Source organism: Gavia stellata, chromosome 1, assembly GCF_030936135.1.
Source record: "Gavia stellata isolate bGavSte3 chromosome 1, bGavSte3.hap2, whole genome shotgun sequence".
Classification (NCBI taxonomy): Eukaryota; Metazoa; Chordata; class Aves; order Gaviiformes; family Gaviidae; genus Gavia; species Gavia stellata.
The window spans coordinates 84,545,388-84,571,379 of NC_082594.1; the positions used below are offsets into that span (position 1 = coordinate 84,545,388).

The following is a 25,992-nucleotide window of genomic DNA, read 5'->3' on the forward strand; positions in this document are numbered from 1 at the left end:
TCCCACTCGGAATCCTACCCTGGGACACGGCTCCGAAGAAGTGCCTGGCGATTTTCCAGATGGTGTCCTGAAATGATTCCTTTATCTAGAAAGCAGTGATCACACTTTAATGTCTGATTTGAATCGCCTCCCCCCTCACTTCCAAGTAATTCTAGCAGTTGGTAAAACATTCTTTTGCCTGCAAAAATGAGCAGTTGCAAGGGGAAATATAAATTACAGCTTCATTTAATTCTGCAGGCTGGTTTCCAAATTAACTGTATTTCTCCACAGTCCAGAAACTCCTTGTATATAATCATAAATAGCCTATCTGTTATAAAGCAGCAAGGCATCAGTAATAGTTATATCTTAATTAAGCTCTAAGAAAGAGCATTTGCAGACTGTTATAAGCCAAGCAAGTTTCTCCCTGCTGCGTCTAGACGTGCATTATCTATAGATGCCAGTATGATGGGTACCTCATAAATAGAAATGATCTCATTGAACGGTAAACTTAGTCCCCCGTCATTTTTACCTCCAAATTAAAACATTAACAAAAAATGTGCAGAGTTCAGGCTTCCCTGGTTAACTGCTGGTGCATAGTGCTTATACTCATTTGCCTACCTTAACTGTAATGTTGATTTTATCTTAATTGGCTTTATTCAGTTCATTTGCCCTGGGGGATGAATTTGGCTTCATATCATTATTCTCTTTCATTGGAACAATTGAATACCAGAGTGCAAACAAAGTATGTGTGCTCTTATTTAAGACGGTGCGATTGCTTTTCTGATCACATTGTTTGCATTATGAAATAAACTGATTTTTTTTCTGGGCTGTTGTGGTGTTTTTTTTGGAGAGGCGGTGAACCTCAACTCCCGACCTGTAAATGAGCGGATGTTTTTTTTTTTTTTTCCATCTAAAGAGTTAACGGTGGTTTTGGTGTGTTTTTCATTTCCCCTTCCACCCAGGCAGTGATTCGATTGTCCGGTAGGTGGCTGGCATTCTCCGGCGCTCGCCGGCGGCTCCCCCGGAATTACCGCAATCCTTTGAGCAAGCCTGCTCTCATCATGGGAAGCAGGGGAAGAATTGACGTCCAGAAGACCCTGCCTATAGGATCCGAGCCGTCGGCGGAGCCCTGCTTTTTCCTCACTTTAAATCCAGCTGGCGAGCGCAGGTGCTGAAAGCCGGGAGAGATTGGCAATGCAGCGTGACAGCAACTACCAAAAGTTCTTGCTTTTTGTAATTGCCTTGTTTCAGACTTGGTTCTGCTTGGCAGACCTGAAGCTGGGAATTTAACAAGCCTTGATTTTGAAAATGCCTCCCACCTACCGGTCTTTGAATTTGATAAATGGCCTTCCAGAGCTGAGGAATACCTAACAGTGAGACAAGTCAATGAGGAAAAGGCAAGTTTCAGGATTCAAACTATGCTAAAAGATGTTCTCCTTTCACCTTATGGAAACAGTACTATTAAGCAATGCGCAGTTACTCTTTGGTTTGCTTATTTCCAAGATGTGTCACGAAGTGATATGACTTTTAAACTCTTCTGACTGTTTAACGCCAGCAAGCAGCAGCAAAATTAAAGCAAGGAATTTCACTGGAGGATTTTCAAAGAAGAAAGTTTTCTGAGAAGAGCAAAGTAGGACAATGGCATCTGGAGAGTGCCTTCTGCTAGACCTAGAAACAGATAACTTCATTCTCTACAACATCTCTGTCAACCAGAGCGCAAACCTCTCCCTCCTCGGTGACGATTGGTTCTACCCAGCGTTCCTCTACGCCATCCCCACCATCTACGGGATCATCATTTTGATAGGCCTTATTGGCAATATCACTTTGATTAAGATCTTCTGTACTGTGAAATCCATGAGAAATGTCCCTAATTTGTTCATCTCCAGTTTGGCTCTGGGAGACCTGCTGCTTTTAGTGACTTGCGTGCCCGTGGATGCCAGCAGGTACCTTGCTGACGAGTGGCTCTTCGGCAGAACTGGATGCAAACTTATCCCCTTCATACAGCTCACTTCTGTAGGGGTGTCAGTCTTTACTCTCACTGCTCTCTCGGCTGACAGGTAAGCTGCCTGCTGTAGCCTTGAAAAGAAGTCTGCATAATTATGACTTCATAAAATGTATGATTATGAATACATATTTTCAGGTAACAAGTATATTTTTAACCTTATGGGGAAAAAGAATAACTTCAGTTAATTTCTGGTGGCTATGAGCACACAACTAGAGGAGGATGCAGACTGAACACAGGATACTTTTTCTAGGCTAAACTAAATGTTTGTGCAGTTTAGCTAATAGTCTAGTTTAATGAAAAGAAAAACAAGAGCAGATCAAGCTAAAGAGCAGAGAGAGAAAATACCATTAATGAAGCTCTGTTAAAAGATAGCATGTTCATATTTGCCAAAAAGATAATTGATCCATATTTCATGAAGTGTGAAGGCACTGGAGCAGCAATTTAAAGTGCAGTTAGAATCAATTCTTTCTAGTGGCTTGCTTCCTTAAGGCTAATTACATGTGAGGCAATATTTCATGAAATATGTTCCAAATATTCAAATGAGGATGCCTGAAGCCAGGCATCTCAGTTCACTATAGCCAGTATATTTCCCTTGGTTAGACCGTTTGCCCCTTATCCAGTCAAAACTGACCTGTGCTGTTGGTTTGGAATCTATCTTCCGATAATGTTTGGTAAAAATAATATGTAATAGCTGTGTTATTTTAGAATATATGAAAACAAGTTTTACTTTAACAAATGATATGCTTCTGATAAGCCAGTACTATTTTAGATTTCTGTGAGGCTTTGGAAAACTGTCTCAGAGCATTCTGATTTAAATTCAAAAGACTTTTTAATTTGAATGTTATTTGGAAGGATGAAGCCTACCTTTCTGGAAAGGTTTTAAGTATTTATTAGACTGTTGGCTTTTATAGAAACTCCTATGTACGTCAGAGAAGCCAGGATATTTGGTTTCTAATTTGAATGCTTCAGGAAGAGATTAAGGAATACATTGTCACCATGCTAAAGTTATAAAATCTCACAGAAGTACTAAGATTTCCGATGAGAAAAATTATTTCAGTTTTGTTTTGCTCAAAAAAGACCTGGGGATTCTATTTCTTGGTCACAAAGATGTGAAACTAGATTTGCTTTAGGTAGTCCCTTTCATGCCACTCTATGTCTCTCCTCCTAACCTCCTACTTTAAAACATCAGACTTTTTTTGTTCAGTTTTCAAGGTAGTTTGTACACATATTTCAATACACAGTATGCGGTCTCAATGAAAGCAGATGACTTCATAGTGTTTCAGAGACAGAATGGTCAATATGTTTATTAACGCCTCCATGTTGGTGCATGTATAAAAATAGCACTGTCTGCCCCAATACCAGATGACAAATAGGCCTATGTGCAGACAAAAGTCTTTAACCAATTTGCTCTAAACGAGTTGGGAAAATAGAAAAAGTGCACAAATCCTCTAGTAAAGGATGGCCTACACTTTCACTCCTGAGTTTCATGTGGTGGCTGGACCCCTCCTGCCTGCTCTGAAAAAAATGTTAGGACAATAATAAGTATTTCTCCAGGAAACTCATCTTTCCAAAGCTGTAATGTAAGTTGTTTTAGGGAGTGTCAGGAAAAGAAAAATGTATCGTAAAGATTATGTTAGAGAGATTTGTTGCTATCTGATTATGTGCCACATAAAGTAAGCATTGCAAATGCTTTTACTGAGCAGCACATCAATAGCGTTTTTCCCCTGAAGTGAGCAAACAGAACAGAAAACAGCAGCTGTGGCAAGCTTGGGGTTTGGTGACTTTAAATTCTCAACTTCAGCTTTATCTGGATTCTGTTAACCATCGCGCTGCGCTGGTAATCAAACTTTACCACACTTTTCAATGCTACTTGGCTATGAGGAAGACAGGCATACCTGTGAGAGAAGACTTTATGTTCCCATTTCCAAGGGATCATTTTATCCTCTTCTAATGCATCTGTTGTCCACTGCAGAAGGAGAAAATAACAGAACTTCTACCTTTATTAGATCTATGCATCTTAAATGCTGTGCATTGAACTACAAATGGCCCTTATCTATTATGTTTACTGAAGTCTCTGGTTTGGTGTATTAACAGCAGTACTGGGATAATTTTGTTACAAAATAATACAGTCTATATTTTGTCAGCTCACAGCCCATTAGTCTATCTTTATTTTCTTAAAACTGTCACCCTGAACTCTAGGGCCCATTATTAATCATGTCAGAATCATTAGGAAAATAAAATGTACAGGGAAAACTTCCAAGACGTGAGTCGACTGTGACCAGCATGGTGATGCCTGTCTGGGTCTGAAGAGGGACCAGCAACCCAATGCGCTGCTGTGGCCACTGGGGCAGGCAGACGCTGAGCCTGGCACCTGGGCTGGTTTCATAGACAACCATTTCCAAGGTCAGATATGGCGTTGCATGAAGGATGAGCGGTAGCCCAGCCCTGCAGGGAAACACCTGCAGAAGACAGGGGCATGGTGGGGAGACCAGGCTAACTTGAGGACTCAGGAGTCCAGCAGGTAGGACTGCTCAGGCACGGCTCATGTCACTTGGCTTTTGCTGTCTGAGGTGAGGAGCCACTCCAGAATAGTCAGCAAGGTGTCCCCTAGTCCATGGAAAGAGACGCCTCCAGAGGAGACAGGATAAATCACCACATCAGGATACCTGTCTCCCTCCTTGGGTATAGAGGAAGCCTTGCTGTTTAGCATGGATCAGATACCCATATTCGAGATGGCTAATGTTCAGTGACGTGAACCTTACCTGAGATGCTCACATGAGGCATGTGAATGTCCCTGTTCTCATGAATCAAAGCCATGGACCATGGGAGAGAAAAACATAAACCATCTGCTGTGAATAGCATCACATGCCACTGTCTCCAAGGTAAGGGAGACTTGTCAGTGCACCGCAGACCTTTTGTCTCTAATTCATCTTCTAAAAAAAAAATAATAAAACCCCCTCAGTTCCAGTCTTCTTCCATTAACAAAAGTAGGAACGACTGCCAGCATTACTGAAGGTATTGTGGTGGTGCCTAGGGAGATCCGGCATCTCTGGGACCAGAAATCTGCTGTGTAAAGAAAAGCATTGGAGTGTGATACAACAGGGTCATTTCCAAAGAGGTGACCATCGAAACACAACATGAAAAGCAGTGGATAGGTGTGATGGGCAGATACAGTATATGAGAGAGCAGTTACAACATTGTTACAACAATGGTACAAATAATCTTGTAGAATCACAGAATATCTCAGGTTGGAAGGGAGCCATAAGGATCATCAAGTCCAATGTTCTGCTCCTCGCAGGACTACATAAAATTAAATCATATGACAAAGAGCATCATCCAGATGCTCCTTGAACTCTGACAGGCTGGTGCTGTGACCACTTGCCTGGGGAGCCCTGTCCAGTGACCGGCCACCCTCTCAGTGAAGAACTTTTTCCTAGTGTCCAATCTGAACTTCCCCTGACGCAGAGTCATTCCATTTCCTCGTGTCACAGAATCACAGAATCACAGAATCACTAAGGTTGGAAAAGACCTGTAAGATCATCAAGTCCAACCATAAAAAATAAAAAAAAACCAAACAAAAAAACCCAAAACAAAACAACCACCCACAAACCACAAAACACACCACAACCCACACCAAAAACAACCCACCCACACCACACAGCACCATGCCCATCAAGCCACATCCCACAATGCCATATCCACACGCTCCTTGAATACCTCCAGGGAGGGTGACTCCACCACCTCCCTGGGCAGCCTGTTCCAGTGTTTCACCACTCTCTCAGTAAAGAACTTTTTCCTAATATCCAGCCTGAATCTCCTCTGGTGCAACTTGAGGCCATTTCCTCTTGTCCTGTCACTTGTCACTTGAGAGAAGAGACCAACACCCACCTCTCTGCAACCCCCTTTCAGGTAGTTGTAGAGAGCGATAAGGTCTCCCCTCAGCCTCCTCTTCTCCAGGCTGAACAACCCCAGTTCCCTCAGCCAATTCTCATAAGACTTGTGCTCCAGACCCCTCACCAGCTTCGTCGCCCTTCTCTGGACACACTCCAGCACCTCAATGTCCTTCTTGTAGTGAGGGGCCCAAAACTGAACACAGTATTCGAGGTGCGGCCTCAACAGCGCCGAGTACAGGGGCACGATCACCTCCCTGCTCCTGCTGGCCACACTGTTTCTGATACAGGCCAGGATGCTGTTGGCCTTCTTGGCCACCTGGGCACACTGCTGGCTCATATTCAGCCGGCTGTCAATCAACACCCCCAGGTCCTTTTCTGCGGGGCATCTTTCCAGCCACTCGTCCCCAAGCCTGTAGCGTTGCATGGGGTTGTTGTGGCCAAAGTGTAGAACCCGGCACTTGGCCTTATTGAACTTCATCCAATTGGCCTCGGCCCATCGATCCAGCCTGTCCAGATCCCTCTGCAGAGCCTTCCTACCCTCAAGCAGATCAACACTCCCTCCCAACTTGGTGTTGTCTGCAGACTTACTGAGGGAGCACTCAATCCCCTTGTCCAGATCATCGATAAAGATATTAAACAAGACCGGTCCCAAAACTGAGCCCTGGGGGACTCCGCTTGTGACCGGCCGCCAACTGGATTTCACTCCATTCACCACAACTCTCTGGGCTCGGCCATCCAGCCAGTTTTTTACCCAGCGAAGAGTGCACCTGTCTAAGCCACGAGTCACCAGCTTCTCCAGGAGAATACTGTGGGAGACACTGTCGAAGGCTTTGCTGAAGTCCAGGTAGACAACATCCACATCCTTCCCCTCATCCACTAGGCGGGTCACCTGTCCTGTCGCTGGTCACCAGAGAGAGGAGATCAGCACCTCCGCCTCTGCTGTCCCCCTCGAGGGGGGCCCCCCCTCAGCCTTCTCTTTTCCAAGCTGAACAAGCCAAGTGACCTCAGCTGCTCCTTGGTTGCTTTGGATCACCTTCCGAAGGTGAGTGGCCCAGTTTTAATAGATTTTTGCACAGCCCACATCATGGGCACAAGGGTGTACCTTGCTGAGGTACACTTTTATTCTTACCATTTCCACTTTCCCATGTGTTAGGCAGGGTTAATAATACCAGACCTATTATCTCCTGGTGACTGCAAACGCCCAGCTAAGTGCCATCCTCCACCACAGAGCACCTAAAGCTGCTCAGCGGTTTGATCCACTAAGGCCTAGTGGTTGTCCAGAGGATTGACTGCTCACTTGCAAACTTTTCTCAAGGAGAAACAGAGGGACAAACTGCTGATCTCAGCTTTTCCTGCAGTGGGAGCCTCCCAGACTGCAAGGTGCTTTGCGTGCATATGGACGCAGACGAGCGTGCCTGCACAGGTTTGGTTAGGTAGGGCATAGCCAAAGGATCCTGAGGTGCTCAGGTTGGCTCTGTGTTCAATCATGAGATTGCATCAGGCTGAAGTTAAATTATCTGAGAGGATGTGCGAGAAAGGGCAAAAAAGAGTTAACAATATTAGAAATGGATTTTCCGTGGGACTACTCTGCTGGCTGCAGGGAGCTTGCATCTGACTAGCTGTGTTTGCAGGAGCCCTGGGAGCTGACGGTGAGACCTGTTTTCCTGCGAGCTTGGCAAATTTGCTAGAGCCGTGAGGAGAGGGTTAAGGCCTGTGGTGTGCTTACAGCCACCCTCCATGAGCGATAAGGCGCCAGGGCTGAGTATACAACAGCAAGGAAACAAGCAGTCGATGCGTGTGTATGCGTGTTTGTGTGTTTTAGCAGGACTGTAAATGAGGCTGGCAGGGGAAGGACATCTGTCTGCCCTGCTGCTCTGCTCTGTTGAGGCAGCGGATTTCTTCAGCTCATCCCAGCAAAAAGGGAGTTGGTGTTCGCCTGCTGTCCTGCCCTCCTCCTCCTCCTCCTCCTCCTCGGTGCAAGGGGAAGGGGTATAGAGGTGCCTGTGAGAACAGTCACACCTGGGCCGCTAGCCCAGGCAGAAAAGCCAAGGCTGGCTCAGCAAGTGACAGGAAATTAAGGAAAATCTTTGCGCAGTAAGAGGAAAAGCAGCCCATTTAATTGCCCTTGTCATGGGAGATGTCTTTACTTAATTGACTGTTTCTCCGATGACTGACAGGTTTTATACATTTGCATTTGAATTACCCAAGCTGTCAAGCACTGATCATACTTCCCCACTGTTTTGCTGACATTGTAAAAAATCGAAATGCCCTTGTGCTCATGCAGTGAAACCTTCCTGAAGTAATGCTGTTTTTACAAGTACACAGCAGAGTAAGTGTAAAGTGTAATTGGAGTTTACAAGCAGCATCTTTACTTTAAGCACCTTGGATTATCTGGATTTTAGCACTGGAAAACTACAGCCAGCAGTGCCTGCCAGGCAGAGCTGCCTGCTGGCGTGTGGTGGAAGGGAGTGACAGTGTAGTGAGACACATGGGGTAATATTACGTGTGAGGTTAGGTGACTTACCTTGGCAAGACCAGCTGCAGACAGCAGGAATTGCAGTCTTGTGGGAGACCTGAAATGAGGACCTCAGTGGATTTGGAAATGTTGACCTCAGTGCTTGGGTGCAGGGATGGATGCAGGGATGCTGCAGTGCTTTGAGCTGCTCTGGGTCCCTTGGAGTGGGTCACAGACACAACTTTTGATGTTCCTCTGAACTCATATAACAGGTTGTTTATCTAAGAAATAAAAAACTTCAAACAACCCTCTCTCCCAAAAAAACAGTGGTGGAAGGAAAGAAACAAATCCAGAATTTCTAGAAAGATACTTTTAAATATGCAAAAACCTTTGTTTAGTGCACTCATCTCTTCTGTGATTTGGATGTCTCCAGCCCCTACTATTAATATTACATACAATACCAGAGGAGGAATAATATCTACATGTCAGTTCATTTGTTTTATTTCACAATCACTGGATTATGTCTCCACAAGAGGATTAAGAGAAGTGTGAGACCCTAAAATAAAGCTATGGAAAGCCAAACCAAATATCCATTGAGTTGATGTACAGAATGACACTTTTTTTTTAATACCACCAGTTCAGGTCACTAAGGCACTATTTTGGACCAATTTACTTGTGTTGTAATTTACTGTGCAGACTCAGGAAGGTTTTGAGAGAGTGGCAGAGAAAGCCACTGTCTGTACTACCAAGATAGCCTCTAATCCAGCCGATGCAAGTCGGCAGAATGATACCCCTATGCGTACATTTTGGATCCAATGATGTGATCTCAGGCAGAACACCAGTCCTCCCAAGCCAGGGAAGAAAACTGGAGGGGCTTTGGACCCCAACCCAAAACCTTCCCTCCTACTGAAGCACTGGGCAGCCCCTCCTCAACCCTTGCCACTGGCACAGTGTCCCTGTTGCTGCTCTTCCTGTGCTGATGGCACAGGGTATGTGCAAAGAGAGGTACATGTATGTCTTTCAGTCAATGTACAAGTCTTAGATCCTGTGTTGCTGGCCACTGTGTCAGTATAATATAAACACTCTTAACGCCTTTAGTTTTAGCTCTCATTTCCTCAGCCCCTGCATCCGTCTGCACCATGAGAAACAGATAAAATAGCACAAACTTTCTGAATATCTTGATTAGCCAGAGCAGATGGCCAAAACACAATAGATGCACTTCTATAGCCAGGACCATTAGAGCTCCCATTTATATCAGTGGGACTGGTGCGCAAATCCAAGGTTAGAGTCAGTGCTAATGTGCTGGAGACTGTCAATATTTAAGCAATCAAAAGGAAGAAAAGTTGGATTACCTATTGTTTACATTTCAGTAAAACCTAAAACCCCCAATCAGTTGTCATGGTCTCGTGGTACGAGGTGCTGTACACACCGTTAATAAAGAGAGCGACTGGCCACGAAGAATTTGCTGGCTGTGTGTCAGACTGAATGCGGTGGGCTGGGATGTCAGCATCGCTGTAGGGAGACAAGCCCACAGTGGTTCCACCAGCTCAGGCGTTAGTACTTGGTGTTCAGATCTGGACAACAGCCTGGCCGAAAGAGTAGAAGGGAGTTGAGCTGAAAAAGGAGAAGCAGGCACAGCCTGTCCTATATGTGCAGTGAAATGTCCAGTAGTTGCTTTGCTCACAGACAGCCCTTGCAATAACCTGGTTTCCTTTTATTTTTGAAAAGAGACTCCAGCACTAGCCCTGCTGAGTCCCCTTGCCTTGTTTCTCACCAGTTCTGCACCCATGTGCCCACCTCACCCCATAGCATGTAAGACACCAGGGGCATGAGATCCTGTCCGAGCTCCTGCCTATAGCAAGCTCTTCAGTTCGCACCCACACCTCCTGCTGCATATGACCTCAGGTGGAGCAGGGGATTTTGGTGTCCAGAAGACCAGCCTGTGCCCTGGGGAAAAAAATGAGGTTGATGCCTGGGCCCCTTGTAGTGGTGAGGCACCAAAAGGCAGCAAGCCAATTGCTGTGCTGAAGGTAAAGGCAGAAAGCCTGAGTCCCTTGCAGGAAACACCCCTCCCGACACCAGGCTAGTGATCAGTTTAACCAGAGTGCAGAAGACCATGGAGATTTAGTCATGGGTGGTCGAATGATCTGGGAGAGCCAGAGATGCAGATGCTGGGCTAGCACCAGCTGTACTAGCCATCCAGTTCAGCAGCTCTTCTTGCCCCCACCTGTGCACAGATGCTGCTGAGTATCTCATAGCACTTGGATTAAAACAGAACTTTTCAGTGACACCAGGCAACTTTCTGAGTATTCAGTGCACATATCAACCTGTCCCCCTCATATGTCTCCGGCATCCTGTTAATGCTCATTGCTTCGAAATTATGTCATATTTCAAATCAAAATTTGTCTGACCTCTAAGCACTGCATAATAATCTAACCAATAGCATGACTGAAAGGCAGAGAGAGCTGGGGTTGATCAGCCCTCAGAAGAGAAGGCTCTGGGGAGACCTTATTGTGGCCTTTCAATACTTCAAAGGGCTTATAAGAAAGATGGAGAGAGACTTTTTACCAAGGCCTGTAGTGACAGGACAAGGGGCAACTGTTTTAAACTGAAAAAGGGTAGGTTTATATTGGACATAAGGAAGAAATTTTTTATGATGAGGGCGGTGAGACACTGGAACAGGTTGCCCAGAGGTGTTGTGGATGCCCCATCATTGGAATGTTCAAGGTGAGGTTGGACAGGGCTCTGAGCAACCTGATTTAGTGGAAGATGTCCCTGCCCACAGCAGGGGGGTTGGACTAGATGGCCTTTAAAGGTCCCCTCCAACCCAAACCATTCTATGTTTCTAGGGTAACAGCAGTCAAGGATAGCACTAGACTGTTCAGCTCCAACATGGAGCTGAAAGTTTATGTGGAGTTGATGGTCTATTATGACACATATGTTTACTGAAGCCACGGAAAAGACTTAAGCATCATATAACTGACTTGGCTTTATACTAGCTAGCTCAGGTACTGATTACACTAAAGCCATGACATGGTGAGAATGGCACAGGATATCTCATTTTCTTAGGTGCAGAACAGACACTCCAATATCTTCTCTTGGTCTCCTCTTTCCTTGAAAGACACCAATTTTTTGGCATAATCTTCTCACTTGGGTCCTAGATACACTGTTTACACCTGGCTGAGTTAAAATGGCTTCTGTTAGACTATGGCCATTTATCCCAATGACTCTACAATATTTTTACAGTCTGGTCAGCCACTGTGTCATCTGCAAATTTTCCCAGCAAAAGTTTTATAGCCTGTTCAAGGCAGCTGATACATGCAATAAATAACACTGCAGCTAGAGCACGTTCCCAGGACTCAGGCTAGAAATGGCTCCAAGCACTGCCACCTTTTTACCGGCATGTTTGAGGAACTGCTGGGAGGCCGTGGGGCTTGGGGTCCCCGTCTAGCATGACTCCACCTCCCAGGCCAGAACTGCTAATTTTAACCCTTGTCCCATGGGAGAGGGGCTGGGATTGCATGGGTGTGGATAGGGGAGGGAAGACCACGCGTGCCCTGGCACACACATGTGCATATCTACATGCACAGTCACCCATGTGTCTCCCATGTACGCCAGCATGGCCTACACCCTTTTTACATCACCTACAATGTTGTGACAATTTTTTTTAAAAAAACCTAAGTCTGCCGTGCATTAAACAAGACAGACTTACATTAATTATCATCTGTTAGTAGGATTAACCTCTCCATTATTATATCTACAACTGGCCTTGGGAAACCCAAATACTTGCAGTTTTCTCGGTCATACCTTCCACCTTTTTGAACTTCACAACTTTAGAGCCACTTCTTGGGAATTTCTCCACTTTTTCAAGATTTGTAAAAAATTAACACCAGAGGTTCCCCATCTGGTTCCTTTAATATTCTTAGGTGTAAATTACTCAGGCCTGCTGGTGTGGAAGTGTTTTGTGTTAGCAGATGTTGGCTCACATCTTTAATACAGCTGACAAGTTTTCTGCTACATCTATAGCACTGCACACATGGTATAGATACCTCCTCCACATTTGGTCTTAAAGACGAATATCTAGTCATTGCTTTTCACCTTGTCTCATCATTGTTCATATCTTCACCATTTACGTATATGGCTGACTTACTGGTTTTTTTGTTCCTGATGTATTTAAAAGTGCACGTTTGTCTGTTACACAGCGACCTTTGATATTTTGTTGGCTCCTCCAGCTTCCCTTATCAGTCAATGACATTTTTAAACTCCGATATTTGCTGTCATTTACTTTTGCTTTTTTTCCCATCTGTTGTATATTGGTTTTTTTAATTACCTCTTTGAGGTTTTAGCATGACTCCTCATTTTCTCTTACTCAAGGCAGCTTTTTTCCATGTACAGTTTTTTCAGGGCTAGGTCAGGGAGACAAGGGAGGAGGCTGGGGGTCAGCAACTAATGTATCGTTAGCATGTCCCCTTTACATTTATGTTCCCAGTCAGTTGATCTGACAGCTGCTTTTAACTTTAGGAAACCTGCTTCTCTAAAGTTCCAAATATATATAACTTTTTATCCTTTTTCCACAAAATTAAGATAAGCACACTATGGCTGCTATAGCTTAAGGAACTGCTAATTTTTAGGTCAATGATGAACTCTTCTTTCTCTGTCAGAACAAGGTACAATATTGATTTATTGCACGTCAGAGGCAGGACACTTTGGGTTGAGAAACCACCATTTTTAGAAACTTCAATGAATTTCTATAACTGGCTCTGTGAGATATCCAGCAATTATGCCATGTGTTTAGGTTACCCAGTGATGCTGGGTTTATGCACCAAAGGGGGTGCTTTCAGGACAAATTAGGCTGATTCTGTAGTGAGATGAGGGGTTCATGTCTGAAGCCCCAGCTTTAGTTGCCCTGGTAAGAATTTAATCTGCAGGCACACCGAGCCCCTGGTCCCACGCCATTGACAACCCTGGTGACTTCGGCTGAGACAGCAAAACCTTGGCTGGAAAGCGTCATCAGGGCTTGCTCCTTCCCATGCCCTGTGGCCCTTGTGTCAGCACCTTTCCTCCCAGCTCAGCTCCGGATGCACACCACATTGCAACCCCAGTACCAGCAAGCTGCTCCACCAGGATGTGGTCTGGCACCATGCAGTGTGAGCACGGGCACATCCCTCTGCCTGTACTGGGCACTGAGCACATAGGAAGGTGCGCAGTGATTAGCTGGTGCCGCGGCACTGGGGCATTGGCTGTGTGTGTGAACTCACTGGTTTTCTAGTCAAAGGATGTTTTTAAATGAATGGGCCCCTGTCCTCCTTCAGAAAGCAGGTCTCACATCCAATTGCAAGGACTGTGACAAACTGTGATGCCGGCCCCATTGAAATCTTTGACTTGGGATGAAGGTTTCATTCAGAGACTCGGCTGAAGATCACCTACAGGGAATAAATACCCTGGGTGCAAAGGGGGTCTTTCTAGAAAGGAAAGCATCATCCATGGGACTCCCGCTATTTCCTGCAGTAACCTTTTATATCCATTGTTTTACATATGTATAGTTAATTTTCTGAAATATTTTATGCTGTAGATGGTCATGCTTAGGAATAGCACAGTTGCTATCAAATGGTTACTATTTAAGCTCTCCTTCCCCAATGTGTAGTGCAGTTCAACAGTCTCTAAACCACTCTGTCTCAATTTTGACTTTAGTCATTCCTGGACTGAAATTCCCATTCATCCAGATTCCAGGATGATGTAGCAGTATGCAGGTATACAGACTGAAATTTGAACACACACTTCAAAAAGTGAGAACTATGCCATTTCCATCAATGCCTCTTTTTTTCTTTCCATTTAAATGTTAATTAAGAAAAAGAGAGAGAAAGTAGGCAGTACGTGCCAATGTACGTAAGACTGGCCCACTAGACATGTCTTTGTGCCCATATGCAATTTACTGAAGTAAAGATTTTAATAGCAGATGTTCATCCAAGAATGATGCATAATGATGATAATCTTAACTAAGTATGCAGAAAGCAGATAGACCCAGAATAAACTGTCGGACTGTGTTGATGGGTTAGACAGTGTAACAATTTTGTGGATTTATTGAATTATTTGTCTTCAGAGCTATAAATATTCATAACATTCATGGTGGAAACAATAAAGAAAGTTTGGGGCATTGCATTTCTCATAAATTTCTTCTTAGTAAGACTTCTTCTTTGCTTTCCAAGTGGAGCGTCACACTCAACAAGGCTACACATGCTTCATTTATGCAGTCTTTGCATAGCATCAACTTTTTCTCTGTTGCTTGAGGCTTGTTGCATGATAATTGAGCCAGTCCTTCATATTATGTGGGAAAAACAATAATGTCATACTAGTGGAACATAGTTACAAAATTTTAATGAGAAGATTTTCGTTCAGTCTCTTCATGGGTCAAGACCAAATCAATGTGCACACATTATGCTTATAAATGGGAACAGATGACTGGGGATCAGAGGAACTGTGAATTGCACATCTTTTCTCCCTCTTTCGGTTACAGGTGGGAACAGAAGAAATATGGGAACATGTTGATTGAGAGGCAGTTCTTTCATCATTACAATAGGAAGTGGTTGCAATTTCTGGAGTTCATTTTCTAGAGCTGGGAAGAGGTCAACATTTTCCCTTCACAGTGATTTACATGACTATTTTTGTAGGACATCAGTCCATTCCAACTAATCCCTGCTTTTTTATTTAAGTTTCAGGTTCACGTTAGCCCAACATCTCAAAATAGAGCTCAGTTTAAACAGATTCAAAAGTTTATAAAAGTGAATTTCTCACTTCAGAGAAAAAACAGAAAGTGGCAATATGGCAAACTTTCCACGAGCCTGAGGTGGTCTAAACAGTGCGGTTGGTAATGAAGCAAGGGTGGGCAAGACTTCCGAAATTTTGTTTGAACAGGTTTTAATGCATTTGTTTTTTTAAACCATTATATAAACTCAGGAGTGGGGCCCAGGATCTTTTTATGTAAACAGTGTGGGACATAGTAATGGATGATACTATTTAGAGGAAACTTTCCTTGACTCTAAAGTACTGCATCAAATTCATTTTGGAGGGGCAGTGTCCCATTTCCCTGTAGGAAGGATGGAGATGATTTTTTTTCTCATTGTATATTTCTTGCAAGCAATAGGTTCAGCTGCAGGAAGATAGGAATGCTTGAAAGGACTGTGACAAAAAAGGGCAGAGCCTATTATTTCAGCCATTTTCTCTTGCTACACTCCTACTGCTGAAAAAAGTAAGGGATAAAGAGTTTTGAAAGCAAATTAGTGCCTCTTATTAAGTCAAATTCAACAGATGAGAGGAATGTAGTGGCCAGCACATAACTGCTATACAATTTTTTCTGTCATATTTGGTCACCAGGAACATTTCTAACAGCCACCGACCTGTGTGACCAGACACCTTCGCTGCCATGAGGGAGGGATGTTTCTTTCCCATTGCCATTGGCAGCAACTGCATTTAGTACAGAGGACACAAATTATTTTGGCTGAAATAAAGATCTACTGACCTACCACTTGTAAAGACATTGCAGAAGATGGTATCTCCCAGCTTAAAAAAGCCTGCCTTTTTTGCACTCTATACCTACCAGATATACAATGATGAGGGCTGTTGTATGGGCCATCTATATTAGCTTTAATTGCTGACATAAGGGAAGGGGGAAAGGCGTTAATATAAAGCAATCATAAAAGAGGAAAGCAAGCTAAGACTGCCTACAGCACCAGCTTCCCCCCAGAGCATAAAATTACCTCCCTAAAAAAACAAACACCAGACAGTGAGACATATGGAGCTAAATTAATTTAAAATCCAAGGCAAACATCTGATTTTCCTCCCATGCTTTAGGTGTTTTAACTTAATTTTTGTGGCTATTGTAGCAGGGACAAGTAAGTGGATGAGGGTGGCAGGAGAAAAACATGAGGGATGTACTGGAGCTGTCACCTTAGGGGTAAGGTCCTTTCTTCCCCATTATGAGAACAAAATTGCAACCCTTCATATCTCTATGCTTAGGAACATATAGGCAATATAGCTTTAAGGGCAAAGTCTGTTTCTACTTAAGCTGGTGTGTATTTTCTTGGCTCAGCTGAGGAGCACAAAGATGGCTAAAGTATTTTGCACCAGCAAAGAAGCTGCATTTAGGAAACTTTTATGTCCGTTTGGGGCCTTATTTTGATCTGTGTCTTTGAAGAGTGTATATGTAACTGTCTTTTTCATGATAAAGCTACTTCTGTGTTTATATCTGAAATTGCGGCTTTGGGGCTAAGTGTACAGTATTAACCAGTGTTTGCATAGTCAAAGTTTTAGAGTACATTAGGTGGTGTTATCGTTAGTTACATTATTATTAACACAAGGTTAATGACACAGTTTTCCAGTTTCCTTGGCATATTAACCTCAGTAGGAAAAGTATTTACCGCAGAAAAAACTTGTGTGTGTCACATTTTAGAGGTTTATGGTCATGTCAATAGTTTTGATTGTGAGAAACAATTATTCAATGAGCATGATAGAGATCCTAAGAGACACGTATAAGACATTTTCCAGGACTCAATGCAGAGGCATGCAGTCTGTGGGCTCCTAGCAATCCCCAATGAATTTTGGGGATCAGGTTAAGAAGTGATCACGCGTTATATGTTACTGAATTCCGGCATTCTGGGTTGAAGCAACCCTCTCACCAGGCTCCTTTTGGAGGCCTGGAGACTGACCTGGAGAAGGGGGATGGCACTGGAACCACTGTGGCTGTTGGAGGATTGTACTACAGGGTAAATCCTCACAGTGCCTCATGGACTGTGATTATATTAACAGCACTTAAGATAGATAGCCCCATGTGTAATTTCTTTGTGTGGGCTCCTTTGAACAAGACTGCGAGACACAGGGATCACTGGCATCCATCCTGGCCAGAAAGTCATTGGCAGCTCCTGTGCACAAGGCAGGCTGCTGCTTCACAAGCGCAGTGGGAACAAAGAAGTTCAAAGACTGAGCAGTAGTAACGGTCAGCATCTCTTTCATATTTCCTATCAGATCAGCAACCCAGTCATTTTCATCTGGGCTGTTTGACAACTGAAAAGAGATTGGAGTTGACACAAGTTCTTGACTGTATCATTTTTTATTCAACTGAGTCTTCAGAAGGCATATTTTTCTTTTTAAGTTTTGGCCTTTGTTGTAGGACATGAATCATACCTCTGTTTTTCAATCTTTTTCAAAAATTTCTTTAAAAGCAGGTCAGGAAGGGAGTTCAGCTGAAAAAAGTTATATCAAGCAATAATTAGAGACTGAATGTGAGAGCAAGCAGAGGTGATAAATCCAGGGCCATGTCTGGATCCACTGCAGACAAGCTGAGCACGCAATGTGACATGTACTCCCAGAGTCCATGTTACTGCATGGCTTGAAAATAGCGCTGTTGTAAGACCTTTGCATGAGGGCTCTTGGCTATCCACCTCAATCCATGGCTCCACTGAGGTATATAGGCATATTCATCAGTGTCCCCTTCAGAGTGGATTGGACTATTCAAATGCTGGGTGCTAAATATGGGAAAGTTATGTGCCTCAGGCTAACTCATTGCAAAAGAAGTTGCAGAGGACAAAGATGTGGAGAGCTTGAAATAGTATTTGACACGCAAGCTGAAAATACAGATGCTGAAAAACAGGACCAGCTGCTGCTAAAATCCAGTCTGCCTTGCTGACGTTTTTCAGAAATCTGAAATAAATTATAAAATCCAGGGCTGACCCTATCAGGAAAGTGGTGTGGAGAAGTAAAGGAGTGAAGGAGTTTCTGAGTCTCACTCAGAAACCAACCAGGAGGTGCAGCTTTTTCATTCCCTGAGCACCAACCACAGGCACATCTTCCGGTGGTCTCCCAGCCCAAGCCCCAGCCCAGGGGTCCGATTGCTTGTGCGTGCCCCCCCATACCCTTACACAGAGCAGCCCTTGCAGACGCTGTCCAGAACCCAAGCTAGTGTGGGAGAATAGAACTGCTGAGACCCAAGCTGAGGAGAGATCCATTAACGCATCGGCAAGGTGACTGGAAATGGAGACTCCCAGTAGATCAATACTGATCAATTAAGCATTAATACTCAGAGGATAACATAGGTTACTGAAGGTATCTGAATAAGTGAACTCACCATCAAACAGGTCATGCAGATAGCCACCAAAATAATTTGATTCAGTTGTCAGCCTCGTAAGAAAACATCCACCTGTGTTCCCACATCTGAGAACTTACATTTTCAAAACCTATTTTCTAGCTTTGTTTTTTCTGTTTTATCTTTTTGTGCTTTCAACCTTATGATTTGGGTCTACAGTGAACCCCTTGCAAGCAAACCATCTCTCTGATCTTCTTTTGTATCTGCCTTAGCAGGCTTTAAAATATAAACTAAATGTCTCATAATCAGTGCCAGCATTCCTAGCCATTTCTAGTTATGTTCTTTCAAAATTACATTGTTTGGAATGCCATTTTTAATTAAAACGTACTAATAATTTAGAATGGATTCATTTTCAGACTCTCCCTACTGTATTAATGCCAATAAAAATAAAACAGAATCTCGCTTTCTCTGTATTCTTCAATTCATTCATTTTACTGGAATTTAATACTAGTAAATATTCTCTCAGCTGCCTATATTATCTAAGAAAATCCCTGAAATAATTATGTAACATGCCATGTGGATAAGCATGAAATAAGCACCTGCTGAAATACCTTTGAACTAACTAAATTTATGAATACCTTGATATATAATTAATTTCCTTTTGCATTTATCTTCCCTAGGGTTCACTGGAGATGTTCAGTTAGCTAATGTTTCTGTCAATAATCTATAACTGGTGTATCAGACTATAAATTGAGCTATTTCAGCTACATTGGTTTAGTAATCTGGCTAGCTCTTCCTTTCATTACTGCAACAGTTTTAACATCATATTTAAGTGCTGTGATTTTCTTCACTTGAGATTATGATCTTGCACTGGAAGATTGTGCTTTGTAGTATGACACCATTTAATCCCCAGCTTCAGAGTGCAAGTCAAAGAGGTGCTAAGCCAGCCTGAAAAATACTGTGGCTGCTGCAGCTCTATAGCGTGAATAAAGGGGCGCTGGAGAGCTTGGAGAATAAATGGTTAAACAGAAGACTATTGAGCAAGGTGTTTGCAGTCCATTAAAGGAAACATAATCTACACAAGAGGGTGCTTCCTGGTGTCAGGCCAGGCTTTATTTTTGCTACCTCTGCTCCCGCCCCAGTGGCAATTTGGCTGGCTGAAAGAGCCTGGGTCCTGGTAAGAGATTAGAAATGGACTCTGGAAGCAGCCGCATGGGAATGGGGGATGTACCCTGCCATGCCGAAAGTGGTCTGGGACAGCCAGGACCCAGGCACCCATCAATCCCCGAAAGAGCTGATAGTGACCAAGGGACCAAATGGGCTGTGGGCAGTGTGACGTAGATACTGGAAAAAACATCCAACAGATTGTAATTGTTATGATAATGACCCTAAATAATAACTTACGAAACCTGTAGATATTCCTTCCTAATTATCTTTTTTTCTTCTACTGTATTCCTTAAATGCATATGTGAATTGTGATTTACTTGCAGTATACACTCCTGCCAGAGCAGGGCTCCAGCAGATATGAAGCTCTTCTGGTCCTCTCATTACATACATCAGGTTCAAACAATTTTGCTTCTTTCATTTTCTTGGATTCTAAAGCACAATTTTCTGAAAGGCTGAAATCATGGAAGACAAAATTGCAAATCAAAAGAAGTCTTCTACATATCTAGAATAGCAAGCAATAGTATTTTTTTTCTTCAAGAAATCAGTTAGCAGCTCTGGCTACTTAGCTTGGGTGCATTGAGTTACAGACAACTCTTAATTGCCAGCTACACCACCAAACAGCAATTAAAATGGGTAACATGCTCTTTGTAGCTTGAGAAAACATAAGATTTGGCTTACATGATGCGAGTGTACTCACAGCTCAAGATGAAATGTGTGGCAAAATCTCAAACCAATTTCTTTCAATGCTATTCTGTGAAGGGGTGTAAACTGCTGTATGCTTTTGAAGACAAGTCTATGATTGCACTTCCTATCTTAATGCTATTTGGACACATATATATTAATGTCAGGCAGGACTGTGCTTTGTTGGGTCGATTACAAATTAAATGAACTCAGAATCAATACACATGAAACTGAATGGACTCATGACAGGTGGCTCTGGTTTAAAATGAGAAATCTATTGAAAACATTGAAGTTTAAAACACCAGAAAAAAATTCACAGTCTTGAGTAAAGAAGGGTTTTGTTTGGGTTTTTTTTCTAAATGGAAGGGACGAGCAAAAATGCAATGCCTGAATGTTGAGGCCAATAAATTATTTCTGTCTTTTTTTTTTCAGGTATAAAGCTATAGTAAGGCCAATGGAGATCCAAGCATCCCATGCACTGATGAAGATTTGTGTGAGAGCTGCTATAATCTGGATTGTATCCATGTTGCTTGCCATCCCTGAAGCAGTGTTTTCAGATCTGCACCCTTTCCATGACAAAGGGACTAATAAAACCTTCATCAGCTGTGCTCCTTACCCACATTCTGATGGGCTGCATCCCAAAATTCACTCAATGGCGTCATTTCTGATCTTTTATATCATTCCCCTATCTGTCATTTCAGTATATTATTATTTCATTGCTAAGAATTTGATCCGGAGCGCTTACAACATCCCTGTGGAAGGAAACGTGCACGTGAGGAAACAGGTAGAGACTTGACTTTCTTCAAAAATCAACATTCCCTGTGAATCTGGGAGTAAAGAGTGCACATTCAGGGAAATACACATTGGGTCAGACTGCGTCTGTTGTGCTAATTTTAATAGATTAGGTGGGCTAAAAGAATTAAAATGGTTGAAACAAGCCATGGCACAGTGCTTAACAGTTAAAGCATCTTCTCGAGTTTCTAAGTTCAGAGACTTGGCAAGGTGGTTACCATGGCAAACACAGCAGGAGACCCATGCCAATGCCTGGGAAGATATTGACTAGGATGCAGGGAAAGAGGCAGAGCTGGGGATGGTGTTTGGAGCTGAAGCTGAGGAGTGACACAGCAGAAAATCAAAACTTCTCTAAGTTGCTTTGTCAGAGAGAGGACCTTCAATAAAGCCTTGCTCCGCGAAGCAGTCCCTCTTCACACAGAGGGAAATGCTGGCTCTGTAATTTGGTCCTCAGGACTGAAAAGCAAATGGGAGACAGCAATGGGGGAGTGGAGGTGGGGGAAGCCTCTTCTGCAAGAGCCACCAGGGCCAGGATCACCAGTCGGTCAGTGCGGGAGGTGCACAGCCGCTCCGCAAGAGCAGCGATGCCTCCTGTGCTTGCCACGACTCCAGCTCTTGTCTGCTGGTGCTGTGTCATGTTGAGAAACCAGCACAGGCTAGAGAGGGACTGGGGGAGTCCAGAGGAGGACGGTGGCAGGCGCAGGGTCCCCAGGAAGGAGGACAGAGCAGGACAGTGTGGGGTCCTCACAGATGCACTGAATTTATGTGCCTTGTGGATGGTGTGACCTTTGCAGTGTGGAATCTCAGGAGAAGAGGAGAGTCCTGGCTTCTTCCCTTACACCCTTTGGTCATTATAATTGTCCTTCTGAAAATGCCTCTTTTTCTTGGGTCTCTGGAGGGGAGTGGTGTTGGACAGAGTAACCTGTCCACCTGTTATTTGCCGCCTAGTAAGTCAGACTGGTCAATCTTCTTCTGGTCCAATAGCTGATAGCCTCAAGCTTCACCTTAAGACAGTCTTTGATTTATATAAGCAGGCCATTTTCTCCGGAATAATGCAGTCTTTTAACATTCCCTTTGTACCCTTGAAAGCGGAGTTACTTCTCTTACTGTCACTTGTGAGTGGGGGTTTTTATAAAAATCCTCAAACTGTCCCACCACAGAGCTCACAATTGGAGTGGCTCAGCAGGGATCCATGTATTTCAAGTGAGTTTCATGCTCTGGTTGAAAATGTGTGGCTGAAAATGTGCGAGTCCTGAACCAAGTGAGGGGATTTAGCCAGGATTTGGCCAACCTAACTCCAGCCTTTCAAGTGGAGAATGTTTCCTCTTGCTGCTCCTGTTGTAAGCAACTGGAGAGAAAAAGAGTCATCTACAGGGGGAAATCCAAAACCTGCATAAGCAACGGGGTATTTTGGGTCACTGCTTAAATTTGAATGCATCTGAGCCTTAGGCTGTCCAAGTAAGAAAGCAACAGCAGGGTAACTTCTTTCTAAACAGCCTACTTACCTTGACATATTTACCTTATTTACCCTACCTCTTCCTTTCAACTGAGGTGTGCTTCAACCTAAGCTAAACTGACACAAGCAATTCTTCAACTGAACAAATGTCCGTATAATTGCACCCAGCTGACATCTGCACCTTAGGCTGAACTAACGCAATCATCTCACATAGCTTCCAGGTGCTAAGGTGAAACAGCAGGGCTGGAAAGCTGTGTTTTCTGCCCATTAAATGATGTGCGATTCCTGAAATCCTTATCCTTTTCCCCTTCTGAATGCGCGTGAGTCTTTCTCCCCTGCAGGCCATTTTTCTGCTGATTCAATGACTGTTTTGATTAGCGACAATAAAGTGAGTAGTAAAAGCAGCCCTTTCCCCCTTTGGTTTTGGGGAGAGAACTCTAAAGAAAGCAAAAGGCCAGACTGCAGTATACCACCGCCAGTCCATCATTCTGGTCCTGCAGTGCATTCAGGAGCTATACGTCTCCATCTGAGATAACTGGTATCGATTTCTTTATTGCGTTGCTTCCTTTCTTTATAGTGCAGCTGTGGCCTCAATAGCCCTATATCAAATTAAGGATACGTTTTAAAAGAATATATGGTTTAGCCAGGGAGAGCCCTTTCTCAAAGGATTTAATTTTCAGCCCACTCTCTGGAGACATTATCATCTGGTACATGTCAACCCTTCCTAAGCTCAATGGCTGATTTTCAGTCGGTGCTGTTAAAGGGGCACAAAATAAAGTCAAAATGGGCTTGTCAGGTCTCTCCTGCCCACTCCCTGTTTGCAGCTGTCCTGAGAAAAGATCACCCTGTGTGAGCTGCTCAGTTTCGATTTACCTGTGCAGCTCAGAAGGAGAATGATGATGGGGAAGTGTCCTGGGAGCCTGGCCAGGCACCGCGGCCGCACCAGGGCAGGAGCAAGGGCAGCAGTGCTGGGGCAAGTTTCAGGCCATTCAGGTCGTACTCAGATACAAGGAACAGGTGGCAGCGAATTCCCTAGGAGTGCCTGGGAAGAGGTGCGGGGATTACCAGAGAGGAGAACATTATGAAGCCCTGAAAAGTCAGCGGTGTTACGTTTTCTGTGCCTGCAAAATTCTGGCTGCGCAACCTCTCCCCGGGAGCAGGGTATTTCGTCAGCTCTTTCTAGGAAACTCTGTCTGTCCTCTCCTTTTGGGTGACCTCTGTCATGGCTCTTGTCTTCGTTAGAAAGAAAGATGTGTTTTTCAGTGGCATTGTTATCTTAGTGTGCAGCACAGGTGGACAAAAGCCAAGGTACAGTTTACCTCAGCTCCCCTTGGTTAAGCAATACCTTTGGGTTGACTCCAAGCCTCTAAAGGTAACTAAAACAAATTGTGGCTTGTCTGCATGAAGGTTATACCATGTACTAGCTGACATTGTAGAAGCACCTTTCCCTGACAAAGCTCAGATTATGCTAAGAGGGGTGGTCATCCATCTATTCACCACCTACATGTGCCTTCTCCTTATGGCCCCAGCTCTTTCAGATGAAGGGTCCACCTTGCCGTTGCCTCAATGTTGCTCTAAGTACAGAATTTCTTCTCTCGGTTTCTCCAGCTCCTTCGATCTCTGAGTGCTGCACTTGATCTCTAAGGGCCATGAGTTGTTGGCAGCACTTTTGTGTACATATACCACATGGCCCCAAGGTAGAAAGTCCTGCCTCTGGGCTCTGTGAAATATCCCAGACCCCTACCCCATGATTAATAATAATAATAATAATAATAAGTTAATATATATAAATTACAGAAGATCATATATATTATGTGTGGATAACAAATGCAGGTATCTGCACTTTTGTTGCCTGAGCTGGGATTTTACAAAGTGACAAGCCATTGGAGTTTTATCTCTAAACAGGAAAGGAAAGACTACTTCCTTACGTAATAAATTTTCAGAATTATTTGTTTTTAGGGGAAGGGGATTGAGGAAAGACAAGGAGGGTTCCTGACTCTGTGTTCACCTGAGGTCCAGGTTGCCCTGCTCTGGCCGTGCCCCGTCTCACGCGCTAGCCCCAAAGCTGCAGCACTGAGAAAAATAGTTAGCTACTGGTCTGAGCTAGGAATAGCTGCTAATCTGCATTTCTCTTTCTTCTTGCAGATTGAATCCCGTAAGCGCCTGGCCAGGACAGTACTGGTCTTTGTGTGCCTCTTTGCCTTCTGCTGGCTTCCCACACACATCATCTATTTATACCGGTCCTACCACTACTCAGAGGTGGACACCTCCGTGCTGCATTTCATTGCCAGCATCTGCGCTCGGATCCTGGCATTCACTAACTCTTGTGTCAACCCGTTTGCTCTCTACTTGCTCAGCAAGAGTTTTCGGAAACAGTTCAACAACCAGCTGTTCTGCTGCAGAGCTCGCCTCCTCATCCGGTCCCAGAGCATGGCCAGGAGTACCACACGAATGACCTCCCTCAAGAGCACCAACCATTCCTTGGCCACCTTCAGCCTTATCAATGGCAACCACGTCTGCCATGAAGGCAATGTCTAAAGGCCACAGTCAGGGACTGCCACATCACATACCTAGCGCAGCTGCTTCGTTTTGCTCTGTGGGGACGTGAGTAGCACACACACGCACACACTCACGCATGCACATGTGTGTGCGAGGAAGTCTGATGTGCTCGGAGAACTCAGAGGAGCTTGAAGCATCCAACATTTCATCCTGGGCTGAGGTTGAAGCATCCAACATTTCATCCTGGACTGAGGTGTCGGCGGAGCAGCAGATCATTTGAGCACCAGCCCACAGGACCTCCCTGGGAAGCGCTACGTTGCTTCAAGACCTGCTGCTTTTAATGAGAGCAAAGTGAGCATCTTAAGATCAAATCTAGTTTGGCTCTACAGGTTCTTCATCACTTTCTGCTCAATCCTGAACTCGGGCAGACTAACAGCAGTGAAAAAGACCATACCAAGTGCACAAAATTTGTCAGAACAGTTGCATCCAGCAGTTCATGATATAATATATTTTGACACCAAAATAAATCCATTTAAAGAAGGTAAACACTTTTACAAAGGAGTTCAGTGTAGGTCATTTACAGATTTTTCAAGTATTTATTGATGTTCTGAGTACAGTATTAATTCATGGTATAAAATATATCAAGAGTTTACCGGGGCATGTCGGTGGCCCCACCTGAAATGAGCAGTATCTTACACCACATCAATGTGAAAGCAGTAACGTGAATAAATGTGAGTTGGAATATGTTTACAATTTTCAAATGTGTGAGCTTTTGCCATGTTGTGGAGGAGACAGCAGGGCATTTTCCAAGCATTACTGTTTTGCTCTTCCTGTCTTCAAGGTGTGAGATAGCGAATGTTTTATCACCTAAGGGGTACCACAATATTTTAGTTGGGTTTGGCTAAGGGCCGGCAATTAACAGAAAATAAAGCACAGCTATTTTTCATGCAGTAGTGCTTTGTAAAACACCCTAGTTTTTCAGTAAAAGCT

General features: G+C 43.9%; 1 protein-coding gene across 1 annotated transcript; it reads left to right on the top strand.

Annotated features, from left to right (window-relative positions):
- Nucleotides 1-1,617: 1,617 nt before the first annotated feature.
- GRPR (gastrin releasing peptide receptor) lies at nucleotides 1,618-25,041 on the top strand. The gene is made up of 3 exons (XM_059824527.1): nucleotides 1,618-2,036; nucleotides 20,688-21,039; nucleotides 24,649-25,041. Exons 1-3 carry the CDS (start codon nucleotides 1,618-1,620, stop codon nucleotides 25,039-25,041), a joined length of 1,164 nt encoding a protein of 387 aa, XP_059680510.1.
- Nucleotides 25,042-25,992: the final 951 nt, after the last annotated feature.